Source organism: Lutra lutra, chromosome 13, assembly GCF_902655055.1.
Source record: "Lutra lutra chromosome 13, mLutLut1.2, whole genome shotgun sequence".
Classification (NCBI taxonomy): Eukaryota; Metazoa; Chordata; class Mammalia; order Carnivora; family Mustelidae; genus Lutra; species Lutra lutra.
The window spans coordinates 10,150,907-10,178,505 of record NC_062290.1 but is presented as its reverse complement, the minus strand read 5'-3'; the positions used below and the strand labels follow the sequence as shown (position 1 = coordinate 10,178,505).

Genomic DNA, 27,599 nt, shown 5'->3' with positions numbered 1-27,599 from the left:
GCTTTGACAATTTAAGGTGTGGCCTGTGGTTTCCAAATTTCACTCTCCCTTTGTATCACTGCGGTACAACTCAAAATGTGTGGGACAATTCCAGGTAGAAGACTTTGCATTCTCGGCTGTACTCTTTGCTGATGTAAGAAAACCAGAGGCTTCCTCTGCACACCAGAATGACTGGTTAGAGGTTAACAATGAACATTGGGTATTTTATTTAGCTTAAGCCAAATATTTAATTTTATTAACTGTTTACCCCAAAATTGTAAATAATAATAATAATAATAATTATATTAATTTAGGTTTTTTACTTCATATCCACACAGAGTTCCAGGCTTGGAACATTTTCTAGTTAGCAAACACTGTTAGTAAAACAGTGTTTTACTTCCAGGATCGCAATGATTACCCCATGATCCCGAGAGAGCAACCTAGAGATTCCAAGATATTAAATGACTTACTGATGTCTAATCTCAACAAAGGCTAATGGGACTAACGCCACTTGTTTTTCTCTTCAACCTCCAAGTAAAGCTACATTTCCTTGGAACAGAGTGTTGGCAAATTTCAGATCTCTCCTTTTCTTTCTCCCAAACATCGTGGTCACATTTCTGGCCGGTCAGATCCTTCACCTGAACCCAAATGGAAGAAGGTACTCGACAGGCTGACATTCATTCATATTTCCAGCCAGTTAGCCAAGTGAAAAGCTGCCCTATTCCATGCCTTTCAGTTTCTTTCCATGTCTGTTAAATCCAGAGAAGCAGCCCTAATAGGAAATACAAGCGAGACAATTACAGATAATTTATTCTGTTCATTTATTCATTTTGTGGAAGGTTTTGGTCCCCAACCTGACTTTTACAGAGGCCATATCTCTTTTTTACATTGTAAGTAATAATAAAGAAAATGAGCTTTTCACTTCTTACATATGTCTTGTGGGTTCTGTTTTATAAAATAACTTTTATTGCATTTTTTATTGTAGGCATAATGCATGTTTATGGTTTAAAAATAGAAAATACACATAAACATTAGGAAGAAGATAAAAATAGCACATAATCTCACCACACAAAGATAACTACTGTTAACATTTGCTGTGTATCTACTATCATCCTTTAGCTCAGCCTTTATGATTTTTTCTTTTTTTTACAAAACTGTGTAGTACTCTTCATGCTAATTTTTTTCACCCTAATTTTTTATTAAAAAATAGACAGCACGAGCATCTTCCCCTGTCATCAAGTACTGTGACGAAACCTCATTTTGATGGTTGCATTGATGCCATTATATGGGTGTAATTCATGAGTTTTGTTTTAATATTTTTTTGTTGGTAGATTGAAAAAGTCCTTCAGCAGGGAGAGATTGGAGACTGTGCCGAACCGTACATGGTTATCAAAGAAGGTGATGGTGGAAAGGTATGACACTTCGGCTGTTACTAAATGGTGGTATCTTAGAATTAGCAGCTATTTTTTGGAAATTCCACAAAATACTTAAGTCCATAATATGTCCGTAATATGTCCCCATATGAGACACTGATAAATTGTGTCTTAAAAAAGAAGAAAGGAAAGCTGGTCATTGATAACTTTTTAAAGAAATAAATTTTTGAATTCAACAAATGACATATACACTAGTGTCTAAAAAGAACTTGGCTAGGACAAAAGCCACATCCTGCTGTCTTGGTTCCAAGGCCCTGACCCAGGTTGGGAAGGCCACAGAGACCTCACGAAACTAAACGGTGTCAGAGCTCCACTGGGCTTTCTCAACAGTCCCAGCCCATTTCCAAATATCTTTTTTGGTGTGGTTATTTGGAAATAGGCTGAGACTTCTGTACGTGATAAATTCGCTGGGGCAGCACAGGTACTGAGCCTGTGAAAAGGACATCTTTTCTCCGCACCCTTTTGCAAAGGTTTCCAATGTGACTCTTAAAACATGTCCTTTCTGGAAAAAGGCTTGGCTAATCAGCATCCTTCTCCAGACTCATAAATTTCAAATACGATTTCTTGAACTCAAGGCATTTATTTTTTAAAAACTACCTTCTCTTTTGAACTCAGAAAGAACACCTTGGACATGTTACCAACCTAATAAGGACGTGGTTAACCATTATTGATTTTTCTAGATTTTCCCAAGGCAACTTTTGAAAAATAGGCTCTCTTGACAGCTTGGTATTTAATTTGTAAAATGTTTCATTCCAGAATTTTGTTGTGCAGATCCAAGTCTTAGAGCTAGCCCCTAAAAGCACTTGTTGGTTAGCTGGGATAATGAGACTTGGACTTTTTTTTTTTTTAAGCTGAAGGTATATTTAATAATTGAATGTTGACTTTCTTTGAACTCTTCGATTTCTGATCTGTATTCTCTTGTCAGCAAGAATCCTAGCCTGAGTCGTATCATTCTCCTGCCCATTCACTCTTTTTAATTAGTAGGGTAGGGACTTTGAAAATGGCCGTCATATCCATGGCAGAGACCATTGACTTGGTGCTGGCGCCATATTGTTTGTTTCTGCTTGTGTCTTTCCACTTTCCTCTAGAGTAAAGAAAAGATTGAAAAACTAAAACTTCAAGCGGAAGCCTTCTGCCAGCGTTTGGGGAAATACCGGATGCCTTTTGCCTGGGCTCCCATAAGCTTAACAAGTTTCTTCAATGTCTCCACCCTGGACAGGGAGGTAACCGATGTGGAGTCCATGGTTGGTAAGATTTTTCAACTGCAGTGGGAAGGGGAGGGGTCCCCAGTGCACTGACTCTGAGGTCAGGGGCTTAGGAATGGGGGCTCAGAGTGCAGTAAGGTGTGGAGAGTAGGAACAAAGAAGGTAAATAGAATGAAACATGTCATGACTGACTTACAAATGCTTGATTGGTTGGTGATCCCCAAAACAATTACCATGAACATTTGTGGAATTTAAATATACTCTTAGAGTAAGACTTTTGGTTGGAATTTTCTGGATACTTTGACACTATAAAAAGTTAATTTTCAGTAGCTGCCTCCCTTTCAAAGTAAAAAATTTTGAAATAACAAAGTATAGTAACTATCTCTAGTGGCTTAAACAGTGCCACCATGGTTGGCTCTTACAGGCTTCAAAAAATAAAACTCAGGTTTCTCAGCAAAATTTCCAGTCTCTTCAAAAAAAAATTTTTTTCCCTAGTGTAATGAAAACGTAGATGCCAAAAGGACATTTCTGTTACTGTTCCAACTTATTTAGTGTATTTCTCCTTTTCATCACCTCTCCCTGGGTCTGAGTCATTAACTTCCCGAACAGTTTGGGTATGGAAGTGTCCAGGAGGGTTCAGAGTTCTCGAGCTGACCCACCCAGCCTGTGGCGGAGTGTCTTTTGTCCTGAGTGTCTTTGTATTCAGCAAATATGTGAGGCTGTTCACTTTCCTCTTGTGTTCTCACGCCCTGCCTTTTCCCAAATGCCGCCCTTAATGGGGGACCGGAGGGAAAGGTATTTTATCATCGCTGCTGCTTCTCTGGAATTATTGCTGTGAATTACCAGTCAGAACTGCGGGGTTATTTCTGATTTACCAACAACAAACCTCATTCAAGTGCATCCTGACCTTCACACCACAATAAGTGGGTTTTTTTTTTTTCATGCCAACTTCTATGTAGACCCAGGTAGCCTCGTTTGAAAAGAATTACACACAGACTTTAGAGGGGACCATAAACTGGGTAATTTAGCCATAGGGTAATGTCCAGGTCATGGATAAATTAACCTGACTATAGAGGCTGCTTCTTAAGAAGCAACCGGAAAATGCAGTGTTTAATCCTGGGGCAGTATGGCAAGTTTAGGCGGGCAGTGGAAGCAAGAAGTTCCTGTTCAGGGGTACCTGGGTGTCTCAGTTAGTCAAGCATCTCCCTTCCGCTCATGTCATGTTCCCAGGGTCCTGGGATTGAGCCCCACATTGGGCTCCTTGCTCAGCGGAGAGTCTGTTTCTCCCTCTCCCTCTGCCCCTCTGCCTTCTCTCTCTCTCTCTCTCTCTCTCTCTCAAATAAATAGATAATGTCCTAAATACAAAAATAAAACTTCCCATTCAGCATCCCAGCAAGAATTAAGGATAAGAGAATATTCACAGAGTGGGCTTGGCGACATTAGAGTTCGCGGCAATTTGACCGTTCACAGTGGAACCCCTTAATTTTGCCGTATAGAAGCCACAAGGTGCCCACCTCAATCCCAAAAGGGGATAACAGATAACTACGCAGAGTATCGGGGTCCCAGCCCAGGTGTGGGTGTGACTCAGGGTTCTAACCCCTATTGGACAGGTCAGCCAAGGAACCCCCTTCTGCTGCCTGGTGCCCACAGGGAGAGCAGAAGAACGCTCAGATTCAGAACGCACACAGGCTAACCCCGGCACCTTTGGGTCACAGTCCCAAACGCCTTCAGGGGCATTCGACCTCAGGCCTCTCCCAGTAGGATGCAAATGTAAAAATAAAACAAAAGCAAATAGTGTTGGCTCAATAAAGCTTCCCTGCTGACCCAGTTCTGGCAGCAGTGCCGGGTCCTGCTGGGTGGCCTACCCTGATCTCCATGTGGGAGGGGACTGCGGCTATGCATGGCTTCTCCAGTCTGGTCAGAAGAAGACGAGGGGTTCCAACAGGGGGACAGAGGAAGGTGAGGCCAGTGGAGGGAAATTTTCATCCAAAACAAGGATGGCCACTTGCCATGTTCTCGTTTCATGACTTTAAACTTATCTTTCATGTACACTGAAATGAAGAAAACATTGGTGTCAACTATGCTTCAATAATACATTTTTTAAAACCTGTCTTTTATATGATAAAGGTCATGACTGCTGTGTATTCACACAGAAAGGCATGTTTTCAAATGACGATTGTCTTCCTTACAGGGAGAGGCTCCGTGGGTGAGCGGAGAACTCTGTCCCAGACTAGAAGGCTTTCTGAAAGAGCCCTCTCCTTGGAGGAAAATGGGGTCGGATCCAACTACAAGACCACCACCATGACCGTCAACAGCTTTTTCAAGCAGGTATCTCTTCCCGTTCCATTGGGTCTGAACTTTTCCCCTGAGTGGTATGGGTGTTGGAGCCCAAAGGGGAAGTATATGTAATGATTAAGGGAGCAGGTTAGTTAACCTCATCAATCCTTAGTGTCATGATCTGCAAAACAGGAACAAGGGTGCTTGCTCCGTGGGGCAGGTGGGAGTGTTAGATGGCCTGAAGTGTGTAAAGCTCTTCTCAGAGAGCCTGGGATGTAGCAGGGGCTAAATGAGTGTTGGCTCATTTCATTGACAGAAGGTTTTGTTCCCACTAAGGCAAACCCTCCTCTTTGAACAATCATAGTCAAGTTCGTAATCAAATCAGTTCATTTATTGGACTATTAAGAGCATCTTAATAACATCCCTTTCCCCTTGGTCTTGGGCTTTCCCAGCCCAGCTGTTGTCCCTATCACCCCTATTCCATCTGCAGGCTTTCCACATTTCTGCCACATTTATTTCCTCATAGAGGGTGACCATCGCAGATCTTTCTCTTTATTAGTTCGATAGATAATCAAGGTTATTTAAAAATCAGAGAACTTCTGAGAGTAACCACATTCATAGAGACAGAAAGTAGACTGGTGGGTGCCAGAGGCAAGAGGAAGAGGAGAATGGGGAGTTGTTGTTTAATAGATACAGAGCTTCAGTTTTGGGAGATGGAAGAGTTCCAGAGATCGGTTATACAACACCGTGCATGCACTTGGCCCTCATCACTGTGCGTTCCGAAAGGGATACGATGGTGCTGTTCTTATTAGGTCTATTTTACTACAAACATATTTGACTTAGACCTGCTTTGACTCTGACTTGGAAGAGTTTCCAAAGCTCAAGCAGTCTTCACAAAGCAGTTCAGGGGTCTCTCAACAACCCCAAATGCAAAAGGGATGCTGGGGGTGGGAGGTGTGCTGCATGCCCATAGCAGTAGCATGGGACTGAAGAGTTTCTATTTGGGATCTAGCCCTTTCTCTTGTCCTTGTGGGGACAGGGAGCAAAAGTACTTAATTGACTTTTCTTGTCTGTACTTGGGAATAAGACATACCTACTTACTTATCTACCTTTGCTACCTAGCTACATACCTTCCTGGGCTATTGTTTTAGAGCTCTTGCCCTTGAATCCTTGGCAGAGTACCTGGCCCATATAGGTGCCTGGAGAGTAGTGTTTCTTGTTCGAGACAAATCTGAAGAAAAGGAGGATAGGAAAAATATGGAAAGATGCTTTCTCTTTCTTTAAATGTTTGAAGAAGGAAGTAATCTTATTCCGCATTGTCTTAGAGGGTAAAACAAGTATTAGTGGATTTAAGTTACCCGGAAGAAACGTTTGGCCTAGATTTGTATAGGTCAAGCAGGCTTCCTTAGAATGTAGTAGAAGGATTTTTGTTGAGAAGGATTTTTGTTGAGACCGTAAGTTGGGAGTGGTACAGAAGGAACGTATTTTCCTTGTAAAAGGTACCTTTATTTATTATACTTATCTTTCATTCAGTCATCTCATGTAATTGCATTTCTTGTTTCTTGTCCCTGCAACGTCCCTAAAAGCAAGTTTTAATTGTCTGGCTTAGCCTGTGACAGACCAAATGAACAAATCAACCCGTAGAGTAGTAGCATTTATCAAACACTCCGACCCAGAAGCACTCTTCTGAATGCTCTTGGTTAAGTACCCTGGTGTGTTCCTCTAAGTAGTCTTTTGAGGTGGGGTCTATTACTGTCCTGTTTTGCCAACAAACCAAGAAGCATAGGGAATGAAAGTCAGGATACAGAAGCATTACATAACATAACTGATGAGGCATATCAAGTTGATGCCCTGAAATCCCAATCCTGAAAAGAATGGGTGCTCCTTCTTTTCAAGTATCCATGGAGCAGTCTTTATCTTTATTTTATTTTATTTTGCTTTCTTTTGTTTTACTTTATTTTGCTTTATTTTATTTATTTGCTTTCCTCACAACAAGTGTACTACTTAATCCCCATCAACCATTTTCCCCATCCCCCCCACCCACTTCCCCTCTGGGAGCCATCGTTTGTTCTCTATAGTCAAGAGTCTGTTCCTTGGGTTGCCTCTTTTCTTCCCCTTGTATTTATTTGTCTTGTTTCTTAAATTCCACATACAAGTGAAATCATAGGGTCTTTGTCTTTCTCTGACTGACTGACTTTGCTTAGCAGGATACTCTCTGGCCCCATCCACGTTGCTGCAAATGTCAAGATTTCATTCTTTCTTATGGCTGTGTAATATTCCACTGTGTGTATATACCCATATTCTTTATCCATGCATCTTTTGATAGATACTTGAACTGCTTCCCTAATTTAGATACTGTAAATTATGCTGTTATAAGTATAGGAGTACATGTATCCCTTTAAATTAGTTTTTATATTCTTCGGGTAAATACCCAGTAGTTCAAATACTGGATCATAGGGAAGTTCTATTTTTAACATATTTGAGGAAGCATCATAGTCTTTTTTGCAGTGGCTGCACCAGTTTGCATTCCCACCAACAGTGCACGAGGGTTCCTTTTTCTCCACATCCTTGCCAACATTTTTTTTTCTTGTGTTTTTGATTTTAGACACTCCGACCGGTGTGAGGTGATACCCCATTGTGGTTTTGATTTACATTTCTCTGATGATGAGTGATGTCGAGCATCTTTTCATGTGTCCATTGGCCATCTGGTTGTCTTCTTTGGAAAAACGTCTCTTTCTGTCTTCTGCCCATTTTTTAATTAGACTGTTTGTTTTTTGGGTGTTGAGTTTTATAAATTCTTTATCCTGGATACTAACCCTTTATCAGATATGTCATTTGCAAAGAGCTCCCATTCAGTATAGACTGTCTTTTAGTTTTGTTGATTGCTCCCTTCACTGTGTAGAAGGTTTTCATTTTGATGTGGTCCGGATAGCTGGTTTTTGTTCCCCTTGCCTCAAGAGCATATCTAGAAAGATGTTGCTACAGCCGATATCAGTGAAATTACTGCCTGTGCATTCTTCAAAGATTTTTATGGTTTCAGGTCTCACATTTAGGTCTTTAATCCATTTTGAGTTTATTTTTGTGTGTGGTGTAAGGGAATGGTCCAGTTTCATTCTTCTGCATGTGGCCTTCCAATTTTCCCAACACCATTTGTTGAAGAGACTGTCTTTTTCCCATTAGACATTCATTCTTCTTTTGCTGAAGGTTTATTGACCATATAATTGTGGGTTTATTCCTGGGCTTTCTGTTCTGTTCCATTGATACGTGTATCTGGGAAGGAATATTTGACAAGAGGTTGAACTAAATTATTTCAGCAGTGGCTATAGTTGTTGTTCCTATGAAAACCATGTCAGAATGAAACTTAAGGATCAAGGTCTTCCTGGAAATCACTGACCCTCACCCCAGGAGCCAGTGATGTCTCTGCACTAACCCTGAGTTCTCTTTTTGCAGGAGGGGGATCGCCTCAGTGACGAAGACTTATTCAAGTTTCTGGCTGACTACAAGAGATCTTCGTCCTTACAGAGAAGAGTCAAGTCAATTCCAGGTGTGGATGGCTTGTCTTTTCCTCTCTAACTCTCCCAAAGCCATGGATGAGTAGACACACTTTTGGTCTAATGCTACAGTTTATAAAATAATGTTTGCGGGGCGCCTGGGAGGCTCAGTTAAAGCCTCTGCTCAGGTCATGATCCCAGGGTCCTGGGATCGAGCCCCGTTTTGGGCTCTCTGCTCAGCAGGGAGCCTGCTTCCTCCTCTCTCTCTGCCTGCCTCTCTGCCTACTTGTGATCTCTCTCTGTCACATAAATAAAATCCTTTAAAAAATAATAATAATAATGTTTGCTAAGTGAAATGTGGGATTTTGCTTCAGGAGGGAAGAGTCTGAATTGGTCTGAATTGGTTTTTGGTAAATCTGTTAGTATTTCTATTCATATTAAAGGAGCATTATGCTTTAGATCTGGCTTTTCAGATAATCAGATAATAGTTTGAACAGAGCAGCATCTTTTATCAAATAAAATATTATATGAAACTCTTAGTGCAAAAAGAAAAGTGAGAGTGAGGTGCATTGGTAGAAGCTGAGAACATCTTCCTTTTTATCAGCTTAATAGGTCCTGAGGCACCAGGGAACCCAGTTTGAAAACCACCAATTGTTAACTATGTGCTATTATAATGTGGTATTTTTAGAAGGAAGCTTAAAGATCCATTTTTTCTCATTGTACAATTCCTTGCTCTTTAATTTCTAGAAACTAAATCTCAAAAGTTATCGAAACATGATTTTTTTCCCAAACTAGAGGAAATTAGCTAGGAATTCCAAAACTCTTACACTTCCCCAACTCATCCTTTCTTTCATAAAAGAAATACGGCACAACAGTCTTTCTTGATTCCTGTGTCACATGACTGCATTTTTACTGAAATAGTCCTGTTTGCCCTCTTTAGGCTTGCTCAGACTGGAAATTTCCCCAGCTCCAGAGATCATCAGTGGCTCTCTCACTCCTGAAATGCTGCCAGTGAAACCTTTTCCTGAAAACCGGACACGTCCACACAAAGAAATTTTGGAATTCCCAATCCGGGAAGTCTACGTCCCTCATACTGTGTACAGGTAAGAAACTTAGGCTCGTGGGAAACCGTGGAACCCACATGTAGAGTTGTGCTTGGAGACTCCTCTCCCTATCCTTCAACCGATCTTCTTACTTCCTAAATTTTGGGGAAAATGAAATACGATGTTTACATAACTGTGGATAATGGTGAGATCAATTTCTAAAAATGGTTTATCTAATTTTATTTAACCCAGAACATGTTACTTGAGTCAAAGTTGGAATGTGGGATTACTTTGGACATATTCCTTCCAGAAATGAAATAACGTTCCTAGTCATTACCTTGGTTTCCCTTTGTGTAGAAGGATGTATTAGGGAAAGAGCAATGTGAACAAAAATGTTCTCATTGTCTAAAAGAAAGATTTTTTAGCTCAAGACCAAGTCTGTCCTATAACATTTACAGCAATGGTAGACACCCTCATTAGGTGTGTTTCCCGATACAACAGCCACTCACCACCTGTGGCTGTTCAGCATTTGAATTGTGGCTAGAGTAACGGAGGAATGGAGATTTTTATTTTATTTGATCTTTCTTGATTAGACTTTAAATCCAGATGCAAGTGGCCGGTGGCTACCATATTGTGCAGAGCAGAGCTGGACAGTAAAGGCCCAAGAGGTTAGGCTGCCTTGGTTTCTTGGTGGCCCTTCACGGAAGGCTGGGAGGGAGCTGGTTCTCACTTATTTTGTCAAAGACATTGCTGCTCATATATTTTAGTTTTTATTTTGAGAAGACTTTTTATTTTTTTAAAAGATTTTATTTATATATTTAAGGGAGATGATGAGCATGAGATGGGTAGAGGGGGAGGGGGAGAAGCAGACTTCCCACTGAGTAGGGAACCCGACGTGGGGCTCGATCCCAGGACCCTGGGATCATGACCTGAGCAGAAGGCAGATGTTCAGCTGACTGAGCCACCCAGGCACCCCTTGAAAAGATTTTTTATTTTATTTTATTTTTAAAATATTATTTATTTATTTATTTGACAGAGAGAGAGAGAGAGAGAGAGAGATCACAAGTAGGCAGAGAGGCAGACAGAGGGGACAGGGAAGCAGATTCCCCGCTGAGCAGAGAGCCCGATGCGGGGCTCGGTCCCAGGACCCTGAGATCATGACCCGAGCCAAAGGCAGAGGCTTAACCCACTGAGCCACCCAGGTGCCCCTGAGAAGATTTTTTAAATTGCAGAGAGGAATGTTATAACCAGTACCTTTTCGCCACCATCCAGAAATGACGTTTGTTTTCGTGCATTTTATACACATACACACGTACATTCTTACTGGCTATGTGGAAGTCTCCTTTATCCCCCGTCTCCAGACACAGGCTTCTACCTTGCCTCCCACACACCACAGTTATTATGAAGTTGGATGGTTCCTTTCTTCTGTTTTCTCTGGTTATAACACTCACACACACAACACACAACACACATGAACCCTGAATGGTCTTATTTTTATATCCATTTAAAATGTACGTAAATAGCTTTACACTCTGTGTTACACTGTACTTTTCAATACAACAGTATAATTTTTCTTCTTTGGTTATTATTGTGGCTTCGTGAATCCTATTATTTCAATGGGTTATACTCAGTTATGATCATTATCCTACATAATTACTCCGATTTTCACAAATTTGACCAAGTTCTTAACAGCTTGTTTTGGAAATATTACTATAGATGCAGATAGCGCTTAGTTGTGCCTTCAACTAGTATATAGTATTTTGTATGAAGAGGCCCTACTATATTTCTCCATTTCTTATTTTTCTATTGATGGACGCTTATTTTTTTACCAATTCGGGGCTCTTCGAAACACTGCAGCGAGGGTTTTTGTCCTTGTTACTCTTTGCACATGTGTGACTGTCTCTCTAAGCAGCGTGCCTAAAAGTGACACTGCTGGGTCACAAGGAATCCGCATTTTCAGTTTTATTCATACCGCCCCCTTTTCCAAAACCGTACCGTTTGCAGTCCTCCCAGCATGGAAGTGAGCTCATTCCCCCACATCCCCACTCACTCTTCCCAGTATGAAGTGTGTATATGCAGACCCGACATGCAAAGAATTTCAGAACTGACGTCCCCACCCCCACATCTCCAGATGCGCAAAACTGAGACCCAGGGTGGGGAAGTGAGTGGTTTTTTGAGGTCAAAAATTACAGAGAAAAGTACGAACAAACATCTGTTCAGTTAGAAATGGACCTTTTCCTTCAGTACCAAAGTCCCTTCCAATTATTCCCTGTTCTGAAGCAGCTTTTCATTGTCCTTGCTCATTCCTCAAACACAGACTCCGCCCCCATCCCTTTCCATCAATGAATAAGTATTTCTGGCTTAGTGGTTTCAGCTCCCCATTCCCAAGAGGGAGATGAAGGCATGAAAAGGTTTGCTTGTGGAGGCTGTATTTGTATCTTTTTAGAAACCCTGTCCTATAATTGGAAAAAGAAATGCTTCTGGCATTGGAATAAACTTGCATCAAATGAATTCTGTGGTTACTCAACTTCTCCTCAGTATTTAATCACCCCGGGGAGGCATTTACTCCTTGCTGCAAACATTATCCCTTAATTACATCACAGTGGGACTCAGAGTGCATTTGTGCGATGTGGGATTCAGGAATTCTAACGAGGACAAGTCCGGACAGATTCCTCTGAACCTGACTTGGCATCATGAGAAACGGACCCACAGGGACACAGTGCATATTCTTCAGCTCTACTGGACGCTCTAGACACGCCAAGGCCGGCCCACTAGGAACCCGGTCTTCAGTTTCCCTTCGGCACCGTAAATGGGCTCCTAGGCCACCATATATTATAGCTTCTGTGAGGAAGGAGAGTCACAGTGAACTTGGCTCAGAACCTCACTACCGGGAAAACGTCAAGGAATTCGGAGAGCATCTTGTCTACCTCTCTTGTGCTCTTGTTAAATGTTTAATATTTTTGCAACAGTCCCCACATGCTTTTTTGTGGTTTTGATTAGGTTGGTCTTAAGAGCAGCCCAGCCGTGGGTGAATCTTCCCCTCCCCACACCTCCAGCTCCATTTCAGACAATAGAAGTGGAAGGCTTGGGTCAGATCTGAACCGTGGGTCAGATCGGTGAGCTGACTGTGGGCCTTTGCTGACCTAGTCTGCTCATCTCTGCCCAAATCCACCCCTCTTTTGTGCCTTCTCATCTCCTTATACCTCCAGAAACCTGTAACCTTGTGGCTTTTCTATCCCTTTCCCCTCTGATCAAAGTTTTTTTTTAAGCAAAGATTTCCAAACCTTCTTATATTGTGGTATCAAGAGTGGGTATGCCCTAAAGTCTTCTCTGTCTCACAGGTTTTATCATTTCAGCAGGAGTAGTAGTTCCTTTCTCTTTTAAAAAAATTTTTCCTTCGACCTCACTGAATTCTGGACAGCATGCTAAGGGTTTGGCCTGTCGGTAACTGTCCCTATTGACATTGCTGTTTCCGTGTCTCTGAGCCCGTCCTAGCTGCATCCCTTTAACAAAATCAAGAGAATGAAAATTAAGATTTACAGAGTTGGTGAGTTAGTTTTATAGAGGGCCCACCTCAGGAATCTGAAATATAGCTTGACTTACAGAAATTCGATTTGCCTGGAACTTGTGGGGAACGCATCTCTTGGGCCAAGCACGGATTGCCTGCAGTGACAAACCCAGGATTTGAATTTGGGAAATTTTCACCTGAACCGTTGAGCTCCCTTGGTGCAGAGAACTCTTAAGTGGATCCAGTGGGAAGTGTTTTCTTTAAAAAAAAAAAAATCATTTATTTATTTGACACAGAGAGAGAGACAGTGAGAGAGGGACTACAGGCAGGGAGAGTGGGAGAGGGAGAAAGCTGCTAAGCGGGGAGCCTGATGCGGGGCTTGATCCCAGGACCCTGGGATCATGACCTGAGCTGAAGGCAGACGCTTAACCACTGAGCCATGCAGGTGCCCCAGGAGGTGTTTTCTGGGCCTGAAGGTGAGGGGTGGCCAGAGTCACGCATGATCAGAATCTAAGTATGGGTGAGGCTTCGATTTACCACGGTGTGAGTAGAACTCAAGAGAACTATTTTTTAGTCTCTTGGAGGAGCATCTGTCCAAGAGCCTCAAATACAATGGGGCTAGGATAAGCTGACATTGACTTCCTGTTCTCAGTTCCCCTCATCCCTCCGACCTCTTCAGGAGCCTTCTGTCAGCCACCAGCTTGTACCCAAAGGAGCTCCATCCACACTGTCTTCTCTGTGGAGTCCTCCTTGGTGCCTCTGCCTTACTCAGAGTGATTTATGAAATAATCTAGACCAGTTACAGGAGCCCTGCACCCGGCTCCAGAAGCATCCACGTGAGCCACCATGGGGCGGTCACTTGTGAAACAGACCCACTCTCTGAGGGAAGAGGTGAACTTCTAGAGCCAGAAATGCTATTCGCAGGAATGGCCGGCCTCTCCCGAACCAGGGGCTTTGGGACTTTGTCTCCCGGGACAGGGGCATGGGGTGGGACGAGCAGTCCCTGACACAGACCCAGCCCAGCCCTGTTGCGAAATCACGGGCAGGACAGCTGGGAAAATGAGGCTGATAAACAGGCTTATCCACGTCTGACTTCGGCACCCCTTTCTCCACGGCCAGATGCAGATGTTAGCCTGGCCACATGTTTGCGCCCACTCCTGGCTTATGTCCCAGGGGCCCAGCAGCTGGTGAGGGGGACGCCAGCTGCTGCCTTCCGTGGGGGTGGGGATGGGGGAACAGCGGGGCTGGCGCCGAGGCCCAGCCTGACCTCTCTGGGCACCTGGTCCTGCGGCTGCCATGGGGGTGTGTGCGGAGATCACAGGAGCTGAGCTTGTAATGAGCTTGTTAACCTCCTGGCTGTCCCTTTAGCGGGTGATTAGATCAGAGAAAGCCCCATGAAGTACGTTTTCATCTCCTATCCCAGCCTCCCAAAGGCTCTGAAGCCTTTTTATCCAATTAGCAGACTTGCTGTGGAGGACTGAGCTTGCCGAGAGCAAGTATATCTGTTGGAACACGATTTCTTGGATGGATAATGAGCTGGTTTCAGGCCTCCCCTTTTTTAGCAGAATGTTCTCAGACCAGCAGTCCGCATGCCCAAAGTTCGCCTGAGGCCTTGTTGATCAGGGAGGTGTCTCCCCTATCATAGGGGGGAGCGGGAGGTTGAAAACCCATCAGACCAGCATCCTACAGAGGTAGGGAGAAGGGTGTAAGATAAATGTACAAGCTAATCCTGAACGGATGTCTGAAAGTCAAAATTTCGTGGAAGGAAAGGAATAGAAATAATTCTGGACGGGTGGGTCAGAGGGAGCCGGGGCACACAGAGTAGAAGGTGACCTTGAGACAGACTTCTCTTTGGTCCATGGCAATGGACTCCCAGTCTGAGCTCCACCGGCTGTACGTCCAGACTGGATCTTTTCCGCGCTGTGTGTTGGGGCCACAGCGGATCCTGCTGCTGGAGTATCAGGTCAGGAGAATTGGGAACGACCAAGTGTTGGAGCAGGAAATCGCTCCCCAGGAGGACGGTGTTTTTTATAACACGATAGGCTAAGATGCTGTGAGTACTCCAGCATGACTGCTAATTAACAGTCCGTGGCTTCCGATAAGATTGCCTGGGTGTAAATCACCATCGAACAATACCTTCCTTAAATGGTTATCAAAATAATAACTCCCCGTTCTTACGTATTTCTTATGTTCCTTGAATTTTATGTCTCTTGGAACACACAGCCTACTCTGGCAGTTCAAAATTATTGAAGTACAAAAATGCAGAGTAAATTCTGTCTCCCACTGCTGACTTCTAGTCATCCAACCCCTTCCTTGGGGAGAGCCTTTTAAATATGTGTACATATACATCTATTTGATTTTATCTGCATATTTATTCCACAAATACTGAGTGCCTACAGTGTGCCAGGCCCTTTTCTAGACAATAGAGAAATTCTAGTGAACAAAATAGATGAAAATCCCGTAAATTCCACAGTTCTGTTTCTGACCCTTGGAAATAACCATTTTTTATCAATGTGTGTCCTTCTAGAGATGGATGATGTCTGTACAAGCCAATATAGCTCTGGTATTTTTCCTTTCGCAATGCAAGGATAGCGAAATCTCTACACTGTTCTGCGTCTTGAGTTCTCATCAAATACTGGGTTTTGGAGAGCCCTTCTGATGAGTACATAGAATTACGTCTCTTATAGCTGCACTGAATCTCATTGAGATACATTATGATTTACTTAACCCATGATAACAAGCATCTAAGATGCTGCCAATCTTTTGTAACAAATGATGTTACAGTGGAAAAAAAAAACTTATATAACTTTTCACACCTGAGCAAATTATTAGATCCACTTCTCCTTTTCGCCTTTAAAGGGATGTTGAAAGAACTCTGCCTTATAAGACAATCCTAAAACCCAGTCCTTGGTTTTACTAGCCTCAGCAAGTAGTTGCTTGAAGAAAATAAACCCTATTATAAACAAACATTTTATTTAGAACAGCAGTGCAACACAGGCAAAAACGAAATGAATTCCTACTGCGTGAACTGTCCTGGTACTTAAGTCCTTGTACGTGATTTCGCTGTGGCAAGTTGGGCTTAATAATAATTGGGGAACACGATCCCACTTTCCTGATGCCTTGCTCCAAAATTCAGTTGTCTTCCTTCTTTTCAGAATGAAAGAGATCAGAAGGGAGGCAGTGACCTGGCATGACTTCCCCACAAACGCAGGCTTTGCCAGGCCAGCCCGCAGTACATCCTTCTGCCACTTGAGGGCACAATTTGCTCACTTTCTAGGTGCCGACCCACCTGTTTTGGTTTTTTTTTTTTCCCCCCATTACAAAGCAGAGGGAGTCGTGATTTATTAAAGGAAAACACACATTTTATTGATTGATTGATTGCCTTTGAAGCGCAGGACCGGGGAGAACTGAAAAGTATTGCAGTGCCCTGAGAGATTACTATTGTCTTTTTTGGGGGGGTGAGGGGCAAAGTCATGAATCCTAACTGGTCCCCTTCTGCCTTCTTTCATTAAGTAAGTCATGACCTTAGAAAGCGGGCACTTTTCAAAGCTCTGCGTTGTCCATCTGAAACTAATGTAATGTTCCGTGGCAACTGTACCGAAATTAAGAATTTGTTAAAACGTGAGGCAGTAATGAATCCACGTGGAGATCGCGTGTGCGCGGTAGTGTCCCTTGTTCCTCAAGTCCCCGCCCCACGTTCATCAGAAGTTTAAGACTCATTCCCTGGGAGGGCACCATGATGAATGTGACTGCCCTCCTGAGAGACCCTGCCCTGTCCCCTGGAGGGTGGTGTCCTTCTCCTCCCTGCAGATCCTTTATCCGGCCCTCCGCAGGCCGGTTCGTGCCGCCTCCTGTTTGGGCCTGGGCGCGAGCATAAAGTTGATGAGGCAGCGGCAGCAGGGAGACATTGATGCAAATAAAGCAGACCAGGGTATGCATTTAATTATGATGATGAACAGTCGGCCTGGCCTAGGAGGAGCCCCCTAAAATTCAGAAAGCCTTCTTTGATTTTGAGACTTTTTTTTTTTATATTAAAATCGGTTCTTTGAAGTGTCTTTCTCCTGATGAGACATCCTTCAGGGAATTATTTCCTCTTACTCCCAAGACGAGCAGGTGCAGGGGGAAACAGCTTCTCTCCTTTTGAGCTTTTTCATGCTCGGATCTGACTTTCTCCTGTGCTTTGTAGACGATCCAGGGGTGAGTGGTCACCCACACTCTTCCTGTGACGTGCCTGACCCCCGCTAACATAGAGGTGTTTTAATAGCTCTCACTCGTGATGGACGTCCTGTGGTTTCAAGGTGTCGGACCCCGTGCCCTTGACCCTTCTCAGCAGAAGTCACAATACCCTGGGGCCAGAAGTTAGAGGCTGTGTCAGAGTCTTCCCAAGGGACAAAGTGGGTACGGGTTGGGGCAGGACAGGTGGGCCCCACAGCATAGAGTGAAATAGACTTTACTGTTTTAAATGTTGCTGCATTAAATTCAACTATTTATTGATAGTTAAGTACTAGGGAAAGACTGAGTTTTGCAGGGTCATAAGGTAATTTTTAAAAATGCTCATCAACCAGATTTTGTGTATCTTTTATAACTAAAAAATGAATTTCATTTATCTGCAAGCCTAAAAACCAGATAGGTTATAGAACTTAAAATGTGCCAGTTTCACCTCATGTGTTCTATGTTATTTGTCTGACGACCTTCGAAATGTATGTTGGGGGTTGGGCGCACCTGGTGGCTCAGTCAGTTAAGCCTCAGGCTTCCTGGGATCAAGTCCCTCAGCAGGATCCTTGCTCAGCAGGGAGCCTGCTTCCCCCTCTGCCTGCTGCTCCCCCTGCTTGTGCTCTCTCTCTCTCTGACAGATAAATAAAATCTTAAAAAGAAAAAAAAGAAAGGTCAACTGGGATCCGTGCAACCATGTAGAAATAGAAATATTATAGGTTAATAAGAATAATAGTAGAGGAATTCAACTTACTGGCTCCTTTGAGCAATTTTAAAGAGATTTCCATGCCTACGGCTAAAAATCCCACACTTAGCAGTAAGAACCTCTCAAAGCTCATTTCTCAACTTTTCCTAGAGTTTCAGGCTTTAAAACTGCACCTGTGGTTCCTTTGGCCCCTCCCCACTTTCTTCATTGGGGGAGACATGGGTGGTGTTTTCTCTCCTATCAGAGCCCCTAGACCAGTGCCACAGCTTCTCTGAGGTCCCTTCTTTGGTTTATAGATAGGAAGTGGACCAGTTTCTCCATATTATTAATAAATTTGCACTACCAGCTCGTGCCCGCCAGGGTGACACACAGAGATACACCCTCTACTTCTTTCCCCTTTGAGAAAATCGAAAACAACAACAACAAAAAAAAAAGAGGCAAATGCAGAAACCTCAGCTCCTCCCAAGCTCAGAGTTCTGTTCTGTCTTGCCCTCCTTGCATCACTGACCTTAACATATCTCGGTGGCAAAACTTTGTACCCCACCATCGTTGAGCTGAGTCCCACCAAAGTCCACACTGTCCAGGACTCTTGGATGATACTGTAATTCTCCCATAACATCAATGAGATCTTCCCAGTGAGGAGAGGGAAAAGGAAGGAGGTGACTCATTTTCCCCAGATGGGCTTTCTCTCGCTGTCCTCACCGGCCAGCCCCCACGTGAAGGGGTAGCTGGGTGGCTCCTTTTTCTTTTGTAAAGAACAAACCTCAGCTTAGTGGTCTGTCCTTACTTGATGAAAAAGCAAACTGAGAGCACTTAGCAGTGCAACCCCCACCCCCAATAGTATTTTGAAACCAGTGAAATTTTGCTGAGACCAGACATAAAGAACAGCTTTAATGGGGACAAAGGGAGGAGATATTTTTACCAAACAGAAACATTCAGCCTGAAGGGAAGCTGCTCTACTGCCCAGAATGGTACCCAAGATCAGAGTCAAGAGACTGAGTCTCAGTTTCTTCATCTGTAAAATGGAGTAACTCCAAGATACTTGGGGAGATTAATAAAGACTTCACGTGTGAACATGCTTTGCGAAATGTAAAATGCTCTATGGTACACGTGCTAACGGTTGCTGTTTGTGGTACATCGCATCAGTAACTGCTCTCGGTATTGGCATGTAGCAGGGGAAGAAGCAGGTTGAATTTAAGCTGACTTGCTGGTGTTTTGCTCTGGTGGGGGTCTGGTGGGACCATGGCGCCAGCTGCACCCCTTATGTCTCTAGTATCCTGCTGGGTGGGTTTTCTCCTCTGCAAGGCTCGGGCAGAGCCAGGGTGACTGCCCCAATTTGCCTTATATGGTCCGTCTCTGAGTGAGAGTAAACTGTAAGCAGGTGCCTGGGGAGGGCATTATTCTCATACAAAGGTTTGATGTGATCTTGTCATTGGGGATCGGGTTGGACCTGGAGCAATCCGTCGTTCTGTAGTCTTCTTTCAGAAGTGTAGCCCTGGTCTTCTGCAGCTCAGGAGGACAGATGTCATAGTCCATGACCACCTTCCATGCCATCACGGCTGGAGAGAGGCCCTCTTTCCCTCATGCCCTGGAGCACGCAGCTTTCTCACAAATCATCAAAAATAGAAGATGATTATCTGCTGTACTTTTATTTATTTATTTATTTATTTATTTATTTTTAAAAAATTTTTTTAATTTATTTGACAGACAGAAATCACAAGTAGGCAGAGAGGCAGGCAGAGAGAGAGGAAGGAAAGTAGGCTCCCTGCTGAGCAGAGAGCCCAACGCGCGGCTCTATCCCGCGACCCCAGGATCATGACCTGAGCTGAAGACAGACGCCTCACCGACTGAGCCACCCAGGTGTCTCTGCAGCTCTTTTAAATGCCACAAAGCTGTCCTTGAAACTTCCCATTGGTACATGATGTAGAATTTTTTGGAGTGTCACATTATTTTCTTCCCTGTTTCCTTTCCCTGGTCCTGGAGTTCAGGCCAGGCTCCATCTGACGAGTTAGCTATCGTGTGGACGAAGCAGACCTTGTGAGGGTATACGAAGAGCCACATTTCCTGAACTGGTGTGGACAGGGTGGAATGGACAGGGAGCTTGTGAAGGGTAGAAAGTTCTCGTTACGTCCGCAGTCTGTTTACTCATCGGGACGGGATGGTGGCGATGATTTCCAGTAGACACTGGCCAGCTCGTGTCAGGCAAACCCTACGTTTCTGGCACTGTGCCCATGGAGAACTTGCCCTCTGCGGCTCAGGATTTGTACCTAATATGTGATTCGATGGACATGTCCGCACCTCGTGGAAGCTTCTATGCTTCTTTGGTGGATATTGGGTGTGTGATCATTTGCACAAGCACATGGAGGAAGACACCTGCTGCGGGGGTGATACTTGATGTTACCAATGTGAACCCCAGTGCAGGGCCCGACCAGAGGCTGCAGGGTGACTCCAGACACACAGCTCGAAGGTGGCATCTCCAAGGTTGCCGAGACCCTGGGCGATAGGCCAGACGGTCTGAGGGCTCCCCAGGGTAGTCAATGTTTCCAAGAACTGTGGGACATGATGTGAGCCCATAATCACTGCAATGCTGAGCACAAAGCCACCATGACGGCCGTATGGGGAGCAGGACATAGGGGCTGCTTCCTTCAACAGAGTTCTAATGTCCTCTCCCAGAGTCGCATTGAAATGAACCCAAACCTTGGCACGAGAATCCAGACAGCAACATGCCAACTCCATGTGTCTCTAGGGCAAGGAGAAGCAGAGCCTGTGACAATGACTGTGACTCCGCCCTCCCAAGGGGTCTGGGGATCAGCACAGCTTCCAAGGACTTGTCACACCGGTGTGAGCGTGGGGAGTGAGAACTCATCCCTGTCCTCCCCCCTCACCCTCTGTCATGGATCACCATACCTGTCCTTTGAAAACCTTGCACACCTAGCAGTGCTCACGCCCTTTGAATAATGTTCATGCATCCACCTGCCGGTGTCCAGGGACGCTACCGCATGCCAGGCATTATGCTTGGCATTGAAAGAGACCAGGAGGGACTCATCTCTTTAGAGGCACAGCCCAGCCTCTTAAGAGACACCAGAACCACTTGCAAGTGTGCCGATCTGCTGAAAGACGCATGTGAACTTTTGTCCTATAACCACCTTGAGAGTTTGCAAGTTCTTCTGCCTCCAAAATCCAGACAAGCCTTCTCTCTCCGCGCGTCCCCAAAGCAGGCAATGTTTATAGAGGGAGTTGGGGGCATCAATTTCTGTCTTAGTAGACTTGTTCTTTCTCTCAACTCCAATACTTAATTCCCAACCCAAACTGAGACATCTTGACAATAGTAAAACCATCAAGAATGATGCAGCATTTTAATGAAAGCTATTGGCTTATTTGTTGGCTGTTTTTTGTATGTTTTTTGTTTGTTTGTTTGTTTGTTTGTTTGTTTTGAGTGGGTGGGGGACTAATATGGTCTCTGCCCCAAAGGAGAAAAAGAATCAGTTTCAGCAGTGGCAGAGATTGGAAATTTTCTGGTATGTGTATCTATTTTTGTCATCTGGCAGATTTGTTTTAGGAAACGATTTGGAAAGCCTGGAAAAAATGTACTCTGTCTGTTCCTTAAAAGGGCGAACGGGTTGGTTCCCTCATCCACGTGATCATTCTGTCTGGTTGTCTTTTTTTTTTTTTTAATTTTATTTATTTGATAGATAGAGATCACAAGTAGGCAGAGAGGCAGGTAGAGAGAGAGGAAGGGAAGCAGGCTCCCTGCTCCGCAGAGAGCCTGATGTGGGGCTCGATCCCAGGACCCTGGGATCATGTCCTGAGCTGAAGGCAGAGGCTTTAACCCACTGAGCCACCCAGGTGCCCCATGTCTGATAGTCTTAAAAAATGCAGCCCAGTCCCAGTCTGGCATTGGAAGAATGTCTTTAATTTGAAATTTAGGACTTTTACAAAGCCAAATATTACTGAAATTCTTGTTCTGTTTTTACGTGGGGAAGCGATCCTTAAAATTTTGCTGCTTTAAGGGAGAAGAAAGGTTTGTGGCTGGTACTTCTTAGCATTCTTCTTAGCTCTTATCTGACTGGTCGCAACCTCTCAAAGAGACATTAATTAGTTCAGTTCAGAGCTAGAACCAAAGAAAAATTACTTATGTTTTTAGTAATTCTCAAGTTTTATACTTAGTTGGAGATTGGATGGATGCCAAAGAGGCTCTATCAGTACTAAGAACATTATCATCATTATATTATAATGTAATGGGTCGTCATTATATTATATTTCTTAGGCCAGGAGAATAGTTCTGAGATCCAGTTACGAGGCAGAAATTTTACAGGTAAAGCACTTTCTAAAGGAATCCCATGTTTAAATGTCAGTGAATAGTTCACCGATGATGTTTTAAAAACATACACGCATGTGTTATCTATTGCTATGTAACAAGACTTTACAGCATAAAACAACACACAGTTGTTATCTCCCAATCCGTGTGGTTTATCCAGGTGTGGCTTAGCTGGATGCCATGAACTCAGGGCTCTCAAAGGCCACAGTTCAATGGTAGCCATGGCTGTGATCACCACAGGGGCCAACCAGGAGAGGATTCACTTCCAAGCTCACACCTGTGGTTGTTGACAGGATTCAGTTCCTCTTGGATTACAGGGGCTTTCGTTCATCACTAGCTGTTGGCAGGAGCCCTCCAGAGATTTTTGTTATATTTGTCTCTCCATAGGGCAGCTCCCAACATGGCAACTGACTTCCTCAGAATGATGAGCAAGAGGGTGTATGCGTAAGCAAGATAGAAACCAGAGTCTTTTTTTTTTTCGTAAGATTTTATTTATTTATTTATTTGACAGAGATCACAAGTAGGCAGAGAGGCAGGCAGAGAGCGGAGATTGGGGTGGAGGGAGCAGGCCCCCTGCTGAGCAGAGAGCCTGATGCAGGGCTCGATCCCAGGACCCTGAGATCATGACCTGAGCCAAAGGCAGAAGAAGCCACAGTCTTTATGTAAACCTTCAGAGTGACATCCTGTCACTTCTGCTGTATTCTGTTGGTTAGAAACGAGCCACTGGGTCCAGCCTGCAAGCAAGGGGAAGAGGTTTCACAGAGCAGGAATCCCAGGAGGCAGGGTTACTGGGAGCCATGTTGGAAGCTGCTACCACAGTTCTAACCAAGCTACGAAAGTTGGGGTGGAAGACGTAGCTGGGAAGGGTGAGTTTGGCAGGATGTCTGAAATGTATACTGCTAAACGGGTCTGTTCTAATCCTGCCCATGTAGGTAAAATATATACTTATTAAATGCTTTCTAGTCACCATGGAAGGAAGAAAGAAAGACAGGCAGACACTAGTGATAATAGAGTTCTAATACCCCGACTGGGAGCTTGATCTATTCAACAAATTTCTGAGCCCTCTCTATGTGGGAATCACAAAGAACATCTAAACAACAGACCTTAAAAACCACACCATAGGTTTCATGCATGTAGCGGGGAGTTAGGAGAGATGTGGCTAGCCACTGAATGTTTTGACTCTTTTGTTAGGGCCAAGTTTAAGAATGTTTTAGGGGGAAAAAATGTGGAATAAAAAAATTTGGATTTGAGACCTTCCCACATTTCCATGTTTTGTCACTTTCCTTGATGAGTTACATATCCAGATCTTCCCAAGAGCAGTGCCTCATGATTAAAAATTACCCCATCTTCCTGTCTGTCTCCTTTCTCCATTCACACCAACAGTCCAAATCCAACCTCTTTGTAAGGAGGAAAGGAACCAAGAAAACTAATTCATACTAAGGTGGTTGTGGATGATATTTAAACCTCTTAATACTTGAAAACTCCTAAGTGGTGTTTCAAAAAAATATTTGGTAAGAGGGATGTCTTAATTGGTAAAATTTCAATGAGCACAATGAAGTATGGTCTAAAAAAGTTTCAAGTGGGATTGGAGAGAGATTTACTCTTTTCTAAAGCAGTTGGGTTTTCCCCAGCAGGTCTCAAATGCTTATGTATTTATGATTCTTTTCAATGGGAATCTGATTCAGACAAGATGTAAGATTGTGAACATCCCAACTTTCCTTTTGGGTCATTCTTGTCTGTGTTTGGGGAAAATGAGATTGTACTCAATCCTATGCATGCACGCTGGGCCCGCACGGACAAAATCCCTCGGCCAGAAACAGTCTCATCCTGCTTATGGGCTACCTTCTCGAAAGTCATTAGATGACATAATTCTTGGATTTTTCTCTAGCTAACATGAGGCGTGTACCTTATCACATATAAAACATAGAACCCATTCATCAGTGTCTTGGTAATCTTACCTGGTTTAGGTTCTCCAGATTACTGAGCATGTGGGTAGATCTTCCCTCCCAAGAAATAACATTCTTATTTTCGTGGACCCATTTTCTCTCAAAGTGTGCCCATTTAACAAAACACATCAGGTAACATTGATGCAGTAAGAAACATAATGATCCGTGGGAGATTCACCTTCCTAAAAAAAAAAATGTTTAGGTAAAGCCATTTAATCTCCCTGGAGTCAAGTTCTAGGTTTGCAAAAAGGGATGTTGAGCTAAATTTTCTGGAAGTTTCCTTTTAGCTGTGTGTCCTGTAGAAAGTGCATTCAGTATGGGGCAGGGAACTGAGTGCCCATGGTGATGAGGTTTGAAGACAGGGGTTGAACATTACTGTGGAACAATGTGCAAAGTTGTGGACCGGTGTTGGGGGGACAGGTGAGTCAGATTGGCGGTGCCCCTGTACTGGGACATGGGAGAAGGGTGTGGGGACAGCTCATTTGCTTATCCATTGTGATTTACACGGAGCCTTTGATCCAGCTCCTTGAAAATGTTTTTACAAACCCTGGCTCATTATTTCTTCAAGCCCAGAATAACAGAAGGTGGGTTGGTGTTTTTTTTTCTGTGGATTCAAAAATGAAGAAATGAACTCTGCAGAATGAAAGAGATTTTTCCAAAAATACACCACATCACAGAGGGGCAAGATAGATAAAGTGTACATCACAGCTTCATAACTGAGAAAGAGGAAATAACCTGGATGCTTATTCTTGGACACTGGTGTATGTGATGGCATCGTCATCCCATGGAATTATCATGTAGCCATTAACATCACGTTCATTGGGAAAACGGTCGTAACTGAACAACACTAAATGATACAAAACCAAGATAAAGCTTCATCTACACTGTGGGATAAAACTGTTCAACATACAGAGGAAATAAAGACAGAAGGAAATAAGCTTGTCTGAACAACGATTTTCCTCAATGCAGTAGGATATCGGGTAGTTGAGATTTCATTCTTTATACTTTCCTGTACTTTTCAGCTATTCAAGATTGAAAAATGGATTCATATTATTGTCATAATCCTTGTGCTTTCATAATCATGATTATAAAAGAGTTTGTGTAGGAGAGAGAGTGGAGTGGACCAACTCTAGAGGGTGATAGGAAAGATCTCTTTGATGATGGGACATGTGAGCCAAAGCCCAAGAGATGAGAAGGGACCAGTCATTTAGAGAACTGGGAGAAGCTCTTACTATTTCCTATCAGCTTCCTATTTCCTATCCTATCAGATTCCTATTTCCTATCAGCTCTTCCTGATTTTCCTATCCAGGTGAGGGGAACAGCAGGTACAAAAGTCCTGTCATAAGAATCAGTTTAGAATGGTCTAGGCCTTGGGGAAAAAACCAAAAAACCAAAAAACCAAAAAAACGAAAACAAAAACCAAAAAACCAGTGCAGGAAAGTAATGAGCAATAGGGTGGAAGAAATTGCCAAAAGCTAGATCATATAGGGCTCATGATAAGAAATTTGGGATACCCTTGTAGGGGTCTGCCATAATCTGTTTCACACTTTTGGAAAAGTCCTCCTGACAGATATATAAGAAGTAAATTATAAGGGGCAAGTGTAGAAGTCCAGAGGTGAATTGAAAGCATTGCACTGGTCCAGGAGAGATGGATGGTGATTTGGAGTGGAGCGTGTAGGCTGTGGTGTGTGTCTGACCTTGCTGTGTGCAGGAAATCATCGTCATCATGATAACTGTCCATAATAAGTTCTTGTTCATTGATACACACCACGGCCCTGCAAGGTCCATGTGACTGTTAACCCCACTGGGGCTTTGGAAAGCCTAAAGAACTTGCCCAAGGCCAGTTGTCTGGCTCCAAAGCCAACACCCTTACCCACTCTCAACACGACCACTGGGAAACATTGGCTCTACAGATGGGAGCTGCAAAGATGCGCAGGCGTGAGCAGAGAGGGATCTGTACCCCCAGCCACGTGCCCACACCCAACTTTGGACTGCCTGCTGCCCGCCTTACTACATCCACGTCCATTCCCAACAGCCTCACAGTTGGGCTCCCTCCGTTTGACAGAACAAGATCTGGACGGTTCCACGGACACAGCCACGGGCTAGGTACAGAGAGGACACACTGTCCCTTTACCTTCCAGGGCCTTCGTTTTCTCATTTTCAAAGATTGGGGCTTGGCGTTGGTGTCTCCCAACTCTCACTCCCCGGAATTCTGTGCTCATCCTTTCACTCTCTCCCAACCTGCCATCTCCTCTTTGGAGGAAGTGGTCAAGACTTTACTGACTTTTGAACCTTATTGAGTATTATGCCCGTTCTCGAAATTTAATTAATTTCCTGGTGATGACTCTCTTGCCTTGCATCTATGTTGTTTTCCACTTAAGGTGCAGGATGCAGTCAATGTACTTGACCATTCATGCCTACTCTTGATCCTGAGATCACAAGAGATCACCAAGAGGACAGGAGGATAGCTAGAAAGAGCTGGAAACAGAGGCCAGGAGGCAGGGACAGTGTGTGCCCCAGTTGGTACAATGCCAGGCATCAGTGCCCGAAGCAGAGTGGCCTAGAGAGGTCCCAAGATAGAGCAGTTCAGATCTGTCCCCAGCACTCTGTCACCCCCATCCTGCCTCCAGCGAGTCTGGGGGAAACAAAGACATAGGAATGTTACTTATTTGCATCCTTGGCCTTTGAACTTGCACAAGCAAACTGACAGCTGCTGGGTGTTCTTGGTAATTCCAAGTAGCATTTTCTCTCCTTGAATACCTGTGAGTCTTCACTCATTATCCTGCAAAACCATTACAGCAGAGAATCCACCTGCATTTTTCCTCCCTTGATGTGGGATGTTCCTGTGTCCCCGGAGAAGTTTATTTCAATGTTTTCCCAAGTGATTTCTCAGCACATTACACATGGGAAATATACCATGAAAGAAAAGATTAACGAAATGAGTTCTGAGGTCAAAACATTTAGGGAAAGGAGGTGCCTCTTTCCCCCTTGAAGCAGCTCAGGAAGCACATTACCTCCATCTCCCACCTCTCCTGCTTCCCCACGCATTTGTTCATGTTTTGCCCAGGGCTGCGGTTCTGCAGAAGAGCGCAGGCAGTGCCGGTTTTGCTGGGTTTTCCGTGAGCAGCGGGCTAATGGGATTCGCCTGGCCTGATAACTGGCGTCCGACTAGAGGTTGTGTGACACTCAGGGAAATAAGCATCTTTGCTTTTAACAATGATAAGTCACATGAACTGTATGACTCTGAAATTTTCTTGTGAAAGTGGGATTCTAAGTATCGATGCATCCATTCCTGGCCGTTCAGGAAGCTCTCCCTTGAACATGACCTCTGCCACGTGGCTCTCTATTTACATGTCTGGTGCCAAATCATTGACTGGGGGCTGTGAGCCCGGTCCATCAGGAGTGGGTTCACTCAACCCCTGCACTTGGTCTTGTCTGAGGTGGTGGTTATGAGTCTTGTCCCTGCTGATACTGTCATACC

The 27,599-nt window shown here is 43.9% G+C and overlaps 1 protein-coding gene across 3 annotated transcripts in view; it reads left to right on the top strand.

Moving 5' to 3' along the window:
- Nucleotides 1–27,599, top strand: part of DOCK8 (dedicator of cytokinesis 8) — a 205,506-nt gene that overhangs the window by 94,876 nt on the left and 83,031 nt on the right. For all 3 annotated transcript variants that reach the window (XM_047699090.1, XM_047699089.1, XM_047699091.1), the window contains 5 exons: nucleotides 1,311–1,391; nucleotides 2,501–2,660; nucleotides 4,809–4,945; nucleotides 8,345–8,438; nucleotides 9,326–9,488. In XM_047699090.1, coding sequence (XP_047555046.1) covers nucleotides 1,311–1,391; nucleotides 2,501–2,660; nucleotides 4,809–4,945; nucleotides 8,345–8,438; nucleotides 9,326–9,488 — 635 coding nt within the window. The remainder of the gene's footprint in view (nucleotides 1–1,310; nucleotides 1,392–2,500; nucleotides 2,661–4,808; nucleotides 4,946–8,344; nucleotides 8,439–9,325; nucleotides 9,489–27,599) is intronic.